Source organism: Salvelinus fontinalis, chromosome 36 (assembly GCF_029448725.1).
Source record: "Salvelinus fontinalis isolate EN_2023a chromosome 36, ASM2944872v1, whole genome shotgun sequence".
NCBI lineage: Eukaryota > Metazoa > Chordata > Actinopteri > Salmoniformes > Salmonidae > Salvelinus > Salvelinus fontinalis.
In genome coordinates, this window is record NC_074700.1 from 26907983 (window position 1) to 26920073 (window position 12091).

The window sequence follows — 12091 nt, forward strand, 5'->3', positions numbered from 1 at the left end:
GACTAGATACCAGACCACCCTGGACCAGACTACTGCAGAGGTAACCCTCCTAACCTTGACTAGATACCAGACCACCCTGGACCAGACTACTACAGAGGTAACCCTGACTATATACCAGACCACCCTGGACCAGACTACTGCAGAGGTAACCCTCCTAACCCTGACTAGATACCAGACCACCCTGGACCAGACTACTACAGAGGTAACCCTCCTAACCCTGACTAGATACCAGACCACCCTGGACCAGACTACTACAGAGGTAACCCTGACTAGATACCAGACCACCCTGGACCAGACTACTGCAGAGGTAACCCTCCTAACCCTGACTAGATACCAGACCACCCTGGACCAGACTACTGCAGAGGTAACCCTGACTAGATACCAGACCACCCTGGACCAGACTACTACAGAGGTAACCCTGACTAGATACCAGACCACCCTGGACCAGACTACTACAGAGGTAACCCTGACTAGATACCAGACCACCCTGGACCAGACTACTGCAGAGGTAACCCTGACTAGATACCAGACCACCCTGGACCAGACTACTACAGAGGTAACCCTGACTAGATACCAGACCACCCTGGACCAGACTACTACAGAGGTAACCCTCCTAACCCTGACTAGATACCAGACCACCCTGGACCAGACTACTACAGAGGTAACCCTGACTAGATACCAGACCACCCTGGACCAGACTACTACAGAGGTAACCCTGACTAGATACCAGACCACCCTGGACCAGACTACTACAGAGGTAACCCTGACTAGATACCAGACCACCCTGGACCAGACTACTACAGAGGTAACCCTGACTAGATACCAGACCACCCTGGACCAGACTACTACAGAGGTAACCCTGACTAGATACCAGACCACCCTGGACCAGACTACTACAGAGGTAACCCTGACTAGATACCAGACCACCCTGGACCAGACTACTACAGAGGTAACCCTGACTAGATACCAGACCACCCTGGACCAGACTACTACAGAGGTAACCCTGACTAGATACCAGACCACCCTGGACCAGACTACTACAGAGGTAACCCTGACTAGATACCAGACCACCCTGGACCAGACTACTACAGAGGTAACCCTGACTAGATACCAGACCACCCTGGACCAGACTACTACAGAGGTAACCCTGACTAGATACCAGACCACCCTGGACCAGACTACTACAGAGGTAACCCTGACTAGATACCAGACCACCCTGGACCAGACTACTACAGAGGTAACCCTGACTAGATACCAGACCACCCTGGACCAGATTACTACAGAGGTAACCCTCCTAACCCTGACTACATACCAGACCACCCTGGACCAGACTACTACAGAGGTAACCCTGACTAGATATCAGACCACCCTGGACCAGACTACTGCAGAGGTAACCCTCCTAACCCTGACTAGATACCAGACCACCCTGGACCAGACTACTACAGAGGTAACCCTGACTAGATACCAGACCACCCTGGACCAGACTACTACAGAGGTAACCCTGACTATATACCAGAACACCCTGGACCAGACTACTACAGAGGTAACCCTGACTAGATACCAGACCACCCTGGACCAGACTACTGCAGAGGTAACCCTCCTAACCCTGACTAGATACCAGACCACCCTGGACCAGACTACTACAGAGGTAACCCTCCTAACCCTGACTACATACCAGACCACCCTGGACCAGACTACTACAGAGGTAACCCTGACTAGATACCAGACCACCCTGGACCAGACTACTACAGAGGTAACCCTGACTACATACCAGACCACCCTGGACCAGACTACTACAGAGGTAACCCTGACTACATACCAGACCACCCTGGACCAGACTACTACAGAGGTAACCCTGACTAGATACCAGACCACCCTGGACCAGACTACTACAGAGGTAACCCTGACTATATACCAGACCACCCTGGACCAGACTACTACAGAGGTAACCCTGACTACATACCAGACCACCCTGGACCAGACTACTACAGAGGTAACCCTGACTACATACCAGACCACCCTGGACCAGACTACTGCAGAGGTAACCCTCCTAACCCTGACTAGATACCAGACCACCCTGGACCAGACTACTACAGAGGTAACCCTCCTAACCCTGACTATATACCAGACCACCCTGGACCAGACTACTACAGAGGTAACCCTGACTAGATACCAGACCACCCTGGACCAGACTACTACAGAGGTAACCCTCCTAACCCTGACTACATACCAGACCACCCTGGACCAGACTACTACAGAGGTAACCCTGACTAGATACCAGACCACCCTGGACCAGACTACTGCAGAGGTAACCCTCCTAACCCTGACTACATACCAGACCACCCTGGACCAGACTACTACAGAGGTAACCCTGACTAGATACCAGACCACCCTGGACCAGACTACTACAGAGGTAACCCTCCTAACCCTGACTAGATACCAGACCACCCTGGACCAGACTACTACAGAGGTAACCCTGACTAGATACCAGACCACCCTGGACCAGACTACTACAGAGGTAACCCTGACTAGATACCAGACCACCCTGGACCAGACTACTACAGAGGTAACCCTGACTATATACCAGACCACCCTGGACCAGACTACTACAGAGGTAACCCTCCTAACCCTGACTAGATACCAGACCACCCTGGACCAGACTACTACAGAGGTAACCCTGACTAGATACCAGACCACCCTGGACCAGACTACTACAGAGGTAACCCTCCTAACCCTGACTAGATACCAGACCACCCTGGACCAGACTACTACAGAGGTAACCCTGACTAGATACCAGACCACCCTGGACCAGACTACTACAGAGGTAACCCTGACTAGATACCAGACCACCCTGGACCAGACTACTACAGAGGTAACCCTGACTATATACCAGACCACCCTGGACCAGACTACTACAGAGGTAACCCTCCTAACCCTGACTACATACCAGACCACCCTGGACCAGACTACTACAGAGGTAACCCTGACTACATACCAGACCACCCTGGACCAGACTACTACAGAGGTAACCCTGACTAGATACCAGACCACCCTGGACCAGACTACTACAGAGGTAACCCTGACTAGATACCAGACCACCCTGGACCAGACTACTACAGAGGTAACCCTGACTAGATACCAGACCACCCTGGACCAGACTACTACAGAGGTAACCCTGACTATATACCAGACCACCCTGGACCAGACTACTACAGAGGTAACCCTCCTAACCCTGACTACATACCAGACCACCCTGGACCAGACTACTACAGAGGTAACCCTGACTAGATACCAGACCACCCTGGACCAGACTACTACAGAGGTAACCCTCCTAACCCTGACTAGATACCAGACCACCCTGGACCAGACTACTACAGAGGTAACCCTCCTAACCCTGACTAGATACCAGACCACCCTGGACCAGACTACTACAGAGGTAACCCTGACTATATACCAGACCACCCTGGACCAGACTACTACAGAGGTAACCCTCCTAACCCTGACTAGATACCAGACCACCCTGGACCAGACTACTACAGAGGTAACCCTGACTACATACCAGACCACCCTGGACCAGACTACTACAGAGGTAACCCTCCTAACCCTGACTAGATACCAGACCACCCTGGACCAGACTACTACAGAGGTAACCCTGACTATATACCAGACCACCCTGGACCAGACTACTACAGAGGTAACCCTGACTATATACCAGACCACCCTGGACCAGACTACTACAGAGGTAACCCTGACTAGATACCAGACCACCCTGGACCAGACTACTACAGAGGTAACCCTGACTAGATACCAGACCACCCTGGACCAGACTACTACAGAGGTAACCCTGACTATATACCAGACCACCCTGGACCAGACTACTACAGAGGTAACCCTGACTATATACCAGACCACCCTGGACCAGACTACTACAGAGGTAACCCTGACTATATACCAGACCACCCTGGACCAGACTACTACAGAGGTAACCCTCCTAACCCTGACTACATACCAGACCACCCTGGACCAGACTACTACAGAGGTAACCCTCCTAACCCTGACTACATACCAGACCACCCTGGACCAGACTACTACAGAGGTAACCCTCCTAACCCTGACTACATACCAGACCACCCTGGACCAGACTACTACAGAGGTAACCCTCCTAACCCTGACTACATACCAGACCACCCTGGACCAGACTACTACAGAGGTAACCCTGACTATATACCAGACCACCCTGGACCAGACTACTACAGAGGTAACCCTCCTAACCCTGACTAGATACCAGACCACCCTGGACCAGACTACTACAGAGGTAACCCTGACTAGATACCAGACCACCCTGGACCAGACTACTACAGAGGTAACCCTCCTAACCCTGACTAGATACCAGACCACCCTGGACCAGACTACTACAGAGGTAACCCTGACTATATACCAGACCACCCTGGACCAGACTACTACAGAGGTAACCCTGACTATATACCAGACCACCCTGGACCAGACTACTACAGAGGTAACCCTGACTAGATACCAGACCACCCTGGACCAGACTACTACAGAGGTAACCCTGACTAGATACCAGACCACCCTGGACCAGACTACTACAGAGGTAACCCTGACTATATACCAGACCACCCTGGACCAGACTACTACAGAGGTAACCCTGACTATATACCAGACCACCCTGGACCAGACTACTACAGAGGTAACCCTGACTAGATACCAGACCACCCTGGACCAGACTACTACAGAGGTAACCCTCCTAACCCTGACTACATACCAGACCACCCTGGACCAGACTACTACAGAGGTAACCCTCCTAACCCTGACTACATACCAGACCACCCTGGACCAGACTACTACAGAGGTAACCCTCCTAACCCTGACTAGATACCAGACCACCCTGGACCAGACTACTACAGAGGTAACCCTCCTAACCCTGACTACATACCAGACCACCCTGGACCAGACTACTACAGAGGTAACCCTGACTAGATACCAGACCACCCTGGACCAGACTACTACAGAGGTAACCCTGACTAGATACCAGACCACCCTGGACCAGACTACTACAGAGGTAACCCTGACTATATACCAGACCACCCTGGACCAGACTACTACAGAGGTAACCCTGACTAGATACCAGACCACCCTGGACCAGACTACTACAGAGGTAACCCTGACTAGATACCAGACCACCCTGGACCAGACTACTGCAGAGGTAACCCTGACTAGATACCAGACCACCCTGGACCAGACTACTACAGAGGTAACCCTCCTAACCCTGACTAGATACCAGACCACCCTGGACCAGACTACTACAGAGGTAACCCTGACTAGATACCAGACCACCCTGGACCAGACTACTACAGAGGTAACCCTGACTAGATACCAGACCACCCTGGACCAGACTACTACAGAGGTAACCCTCCTAACCCTGACTAGATACCAGACCACCCTGGACCAGACTACTACAGAGGTAACCCTGACTAGATACCAGACCACCCTGGACCAGACTACTACAGAGGTAACCCTGACTATATACCAGACCACCCTGGACCAGACTACTACAGAGGTAACCCCCTACCCGACTACATACCAGACCACCCTGGACCAGACTACTACAGAGGTAACCCTGACTAGATACCAGACCACCCTGGACCAGACTACTACAGAGGTAACCCTCCTAACCCTGACTAGATACCAGACCACCCTGGACCAGACTACTACAGAGGTAACCCTGACTAGATACCAGACCACCCTGGACCAGACTACTACAGAGGTAACCCTCCTAACCCTGACTAGATACCAGACCACCCTGGACCAGACTACTACAGAGGTAACCCTGACTAGATACCAGACCACCCTGGACCAGACTACTACAGAGGTAACCCTGACTAGATACCAGACCACCCTGGACCAGACTACTACAGAGGTAACCCTGACTATATACCAGACCACCCTGGACCAGACTACTACAGAGGTAACCCTGACTAGATACCAGACCACCCTGGACCAGACTACTACAGAGGTAACCCTGACTATATACCAGACCACCCTGGACCAGACTACTACAGAGGTAACCCTGACTAGATACCAGACCACCCTGGACCAGACTACTACAGAGGTAACCCTGACTAGATACCAGACCACCCTGGACCAGACTACTACAGAGGTAACCCTGACTAGATACCAGACCACCCTGGACCAGACTACTACAGAGGTAACCCTGACTATATACCAGACCACCCTGGACCAGACTACTACAGAGGTAACCCTGACTAGATACCAGACCACCCTGGACCAGACTACTACAGAGGTAACCCTGACTATATACCAGACCACCCTGGACCAGACTACTACAGAGGTAACCCTGACTATATACCAGACCACCCTGGACCAGACTACTACAGAGGTAACCCTGACTATATACCAGACCACCCTGGACCAGACTACTACAGAGGTAACCCTGACTAGATACCAGACCACCCTGGACCAGACTACTACAGAGGTAACCCTGACTAGATACCAGACCACCCTGGACCAGACTACTACAGAGGTAACCCTGACTAGATACCAGACCACCCTGGACCAGACTACTACAGAGGTAACCCTGACTAGATACCAGACCACCCTGGACCAGACTACTACAGAGGTAACCCTGACTAGATACCAGACCACCCTGGACCAGACTACTACAGAGGTAACCCTGACTAGATACCAGACCACCCTGGACCAGACTACTACAGAGGTAACCCTGACTAGATACCAGACCACCCTGGACCAGACTACTACAGAGGTAACCCTGACTAGATACCAGACCACCCTGGACCAGACTACTACAGAGGTAACCCTGACTATATACCAGACCACCCTGGACCAGACTACTACAGAGGTAACCCTGACTAGATACCAGACCACCCTGGACCAGACTACTACAGAGGTAACCCTGACTATATACCAGACCACCCTGGACCAGACTACTACAGAGGTAACCCTGACTATATACCAGACCACCCTGGACCAGACTACTACAGAGGTAACCCTGACTATATACCAGACCACCCTGGACCAGACTACTACAGAGGTAACCCTGACTAGATACCAGACCACCCTGGACCAGACTACTACAGAGGTAACCCTGACTAGATACCAGACCACCCTGGACCAGACTACTACAGAGGTAACCCTCCTAACCCTGACTAGATACCAGACCACCCTGGACCAGACTACTACAGAGGTAACCCTGACTAGATACCAGACCACCCTGGACCAGACTACTACAGAGGTAACCCTGACTAGATACCAGACCACCCTGGACCAGACTACTACAGAGGTAACCCTGACTAGATACCAGACCACCCTGGACCAGACTACTACAGAGGTAACCCTGACTAGATACCAGACCACCCTGGACCAGACTACTACAGAGGTAACCCTGACTAGATACCAGACCACCCTGGACCAGACTACTACAGAGGTAACCCTGACTATATACCAGACCACCCTGGACCAGACTACTACAGAGGTAACCCTGACTAGATACCAGACCACCCTGGACCAGACTACTACAGAGGTAACCCTGACTAGATACCAGACCACCCTGGACCAGACTACTACAGAGGTAACCCTGACTAGATACCAGACCACCCTGGACCAGACTACTACAGAGGTAACCCTGACTAGATACCAGACCACCCTGGACCAGACTACTACAGAGGTAACCCTGACTATATACCAGACCACCCTGGACCAGACTACTACAGAGGTAACCCTGACTAGATACCAGACCACCCTGGACCAGACTACTACAGAGGTAACCCTGACTAGATACCAGACCACCCTGGACCAGACTACTACAGAGGTAACCCTGACTAGATACCAGACCACCCTGGACCAGACTACTACAGAGGTAACCCTGACTAGATACCAGACCACCCTGGACCAGACTACTACAGAGGTAACCCTGACTAGATACCAGACCACCCTGGACCAGACTACTACAGAGGTAACCCTGACTAGATACCAGACCACCCTGGACCAGACTACTACAGAGGTAACCCTGACTAGATACCAGACCACCCTGGACCAGACTACTACAGAGGTAACCCTGACTAGATACCAGACCACCCTGGACCAGACTACTACAGAGGTAACCCTCCTAACCCTGACTAGATACCAGACCACCCTGGACCAGACTACTACAGAGGTAACCCTGACTAGATACCAGACCACCCTGGACCAGACTACTACAGAGGTAACCCTGACTAGATACCAGACCACCCTGGACCAGACTACTACAGAGGTAACCCTGACTAGATACCAGACCACCCTGGACCAGACTACTACAGAGGTAACCCTCCTAACCCTGACTAGATACCAGACCACCCTGGACCAGACTACTACAGAGGTAACCCTCCTAACCCTGACTAGATACCAGACCACCCTGGACCAGACTACTACAGAGGTAGACATGCACAGCATACCACCAATAACCAGCCCTTTTCCTGTTATGTAATGTTAGAGAGGCTGGTCCAGGAGGTTCAGTGTTGTTATGTTATGTTATTAACAGGTCCTGGATCAGCAGCAACAGTCAGAGAGGCTGGTCCAGGAAGTGCAGTCCAACCAGCGACTGATGTCAGAACAGAAGTGTCATTTAGAGGTGAGTAGTACTGTAGTTCCTCTTTGGACATGATCAGTAGGGCAGTAAAAGTGTCAACCGTCACAGACTGTATTTATTCTTACTTCTGACGTGTAGAATACGGGGCGGCAGCGTAGCCTAGTGGTTAGAGCGTTGGACTAGTAACCGAAAGGACATAGAGGTCCACCAATGCTAACATAGCTCTTTTTTTTTTTCTTCACTTTGTCTCTCTCCCCCATCCCCTTTCTCCCCCCTCCTCTCTCCCCCATCCCCTTTCTCCCCCCTCCTCTCTCCCCCATCCCCTTTCTCCCCCCTCCTCTCTCTCTCTCCCCATCCCCTTTCTCCCCCCTCCTCTCTCTCTCTCTCTCTCTCTCCCCATCCCCTTTCTCCCCCCTCCTCTCTCTCTCTCTCCCCCATCCCCTTTCTCCCCACTCCTCTCTCTCTCCCCCATCCCCTTTCTCCCCCCTCCTCTCTCTCTCTCTCTCTCTCTCCCCCATCCCCTTTCTCCCCCCTCCTCTCTCTCTCTCCCCCATCCCCTTTCTCCCCCCTCCTCTCTCTCTCTCTCTCCTCCCCCATCCCCTTTCTCCCCCCTCCTCTCTCTCTCTCCCCATCCCCTTTCTCCCCCCTCCTCTCTCTCTCTCCCCATCCCCTTTCTCCCCCCCTCCTCTCTCTCTCTCCCCATCCCCTTTCTCCCCCCTCCTCTCTCTCTCTCCCCCATCCCCTTTCTCCCCCCTCCTCTCTCTCTCTCCCCATCCCCTTTCTCCCCCCTCCTCTCTCTCTCTCTCCCCCATCCCCTTTCTCCCCCCTCCTCTCTCTCTCTCCCCCATCCCCTTTCTCCCCCCTCCTCTCTCTCTCTCCCCATCCCCTTTCTCCCCCCTCCTCTCTCTCTCTCTCTCTCTCTCCCCCATCCCCTTTCTCCCCCCTCCTCTCTCTCTCTCCCCCATCCCCTTTCTCCCCCCTCCTCTCTCTCTCTCCCCATCCCCTTTCTCCCCCCTCCTCTCTCTCTCTCTCCCCCATCCCCTTTCTCCCCCCTCCTCTCTCTCTCTCCCCCATCCCCTTTCTCCCCCCTCCTCTCTCTCTCTCCCCATCCCCTTTCTCCCCCCTCCTCTCTCTCTCTCTCCCCCATCCCCTTTCTCCCCCCTCCTCTCTCTCTCTCCCCATCCCCTTTCTCCCCCCTCCTCTCTCTCTCTCTCTCTCTCCCCCATCCCCTTTCTCCCCCCTCCTCTCTCTCTCTCCCCCATCCCCTTTCTCCCCCTCCTCTCTCTCTCTCCCCATCCCCTTTCTCCCCCCTCCTCTCTCTCTCTCCCCCATCCCCTTTCTCCCCCCTCCTCTCTCTCCCCATCCCCTTTCTCCCCCCTCCTCTCTCTCCCCATCCCCTTTCTCCCCCCTCCTCTCTCTCTCTCTCTCCCCATCCCCTTTCTCCCCCCTCCTCTCTCTCTCTCCCCCATCCCCTTTCTCCCCCCTCCTCTCTCTCTCTCCCCCATCCCCTTTCTCCCCCCTCCTCTCTCTCTCTCCTCTAGGAGCTCCGTGTAGCGCTGTCCGACTGTAATGTAGAGTTACAGCGTCTGAGATCCCAGTGTTCTGACAAGACGCTCCAGACCAACAGACTACAGACTGACCTACAGACCGCCCAGCAACACTGGGAGAGGGAGAGAGACAGGGAGAAGCAGAGGGAAGGAGAGAGGGAGAAAACGAGGGAGAAGCAGAGGGAAGGAGAGCGGAAGAAGGAGAGAGAGAGGACAGTGGAGTTGCAGGCAGAAGTACAGAGGATCAGACAACTCAATCAGAACGATTCTCAGGTAAACAGAGCTCTGTTTGGAGTGGAAGTCTCTGGATCCTGCTATTCGTTCTGTTACTGTCACTGTGTTTTATAAAGCCCTGTTTATCCCTCTAGTAAACATGACAGCTGGTCTGTTACTGTGTTTTATAAAGCCCTGTATATCCCTCTAGTGAACATGACAGGTGGTCTGTTACTGTCACTGTGTTTTATAAAGCCCTGTTTATCCCTCTAGTAAACATGACAGCTGGTCTGTTACTGTGTTTTATAAAGCCCTGTTTATCCCTCTAGTAAACATGACAGGTGGTCTGTTACTGTCACTGTGTTTTATAAAGCCCTGTTTATCCCTCTAGTAAACATGACAGGTGGTCTGTTACTATCACTGTGTTTTATAAAGCCCTGTTTATCCCTCTAGTAAACATGACAGGTGGTCTGTCACTGTGTTTTATAAAGCCCTGTTTATCCCTCTAGTAAACATGACAGGTGGTCTGTTACTATCACTGTGTTTTATAAAGCCCTGTTTATCCCTCTAGTAAACATGACAGGTGGTCTGTTACTATCACTGTGTTATATAAAGCCCTGTTTATCCCTCTAGTAAACATGACAGGTGGTCTGTTACTGTCACTGTGTTTTATAAAGCCCTGTTTATCCCTCTAGTAAACATGACAGGTGGTCTGTTACTGTCACTGTGTTTTATAAAGCCCTGTTTATCCCTCTAGTAAACATGACAGGTGGTCTGTTACTGTCACTGTGTTTTATAAAGCCCTGTTTATCCCTCTAGTGAACATGACAGGTGGTCTGTTACTATCACTGTGTTATATAAAGCCCTGTTTATCCCTCTAGTAAACATGACAGGTGGTCTGTTACTGTGTTTTATAAAGCCCTGTTTATCCCTCTAGTAAACATGACAGGTGGTCTGTTACTATCACTGTGTTTTATAAAGCCCTGTTTATCCCTCTAGTAAACATGACAGGTGGTCTGTTCTGTTACTATAAATGTGTTTTTTATAAAGCCCTGTTTACATCCCAAGCTGTTGCAGGGCTTTGTGACGTTAGTTGCCTGTCTGTGTGTACCGTTGCCAATCTTGTTCCCGGTGTTTCACCAGGGTTCATACTAACACCGCTATGATCCATTATAACCCTTTATAACCCTAATGTATTCACTAACGTCATTATAGACTGTGTTAGCAGCAGCACTTCATCAGCGTCTCTGTTACCCAAGTGTCTGTGTGTGTCTCTGTTACCCAAGTGTCTGTGTGTGTCTCTGCAGGAGAAGTTGTCGTTCCTTCACGGTCTGTTCCAGCGTCTGTTAGCGGGCTGCGTCCTCGTCTCCCAGCCGCAATGCATCCTGGGTAGTTTCTCCTGGGCGGAGCTCTGTGATGTCATAACGGAACACGTCGACACCCTCACCTCTGACCTTACACGCGCCAACGAGAGGGTAGGGTGTGTGTGTGTGTGTGAGATGTGTGTGTCTGTGAGCGAGTTAAATACTATTTGTTTCTCTTACAATGCCGTTTACAAAATCTTAGGCAGTATTCAAGTCTTTCTCTCTCTCCCCGCGCTCTCTCCTCTCTCCCTCTGTCTCTTTTCTCTTTCCCTCCCCCTCGCTCTCTTCTCTCTCCCCTCCATCTCTCTCTCTCTCACGCTCTCTCTCTCTCTCTCTCTCTCTCT

General features: G+C 51.8%; 1 protein-coding gene across 1 annotated transcript in view; it reads left to right on the top strand.

Moving 5' to 3' along the window:
- The window catches only part of LOC129835651 (coiled-coil domain-containing protein 171-like), a 92327-nt gene that overhangs the window by 72381 nt on the left and 7855 nt on the right, over positions 1 to 12091 (top strand). The window contains exons 12-14 of the mRNA XM_055901372.1: positions 8576 to 8665; positions 10165 to 10443; positions 11691 to 11858. Coding sequence (XP_055757347.1) covers positions 8576 to 8665; positions 10165 to 10443; positions 11691 to 11858 — 537 coding nt within the window. The remainder of the gene's footprint in view (positions 1 to 8575; positions 8666 to 10164; positions 10444 to 11690; positions 11859 to 12091) is intronic.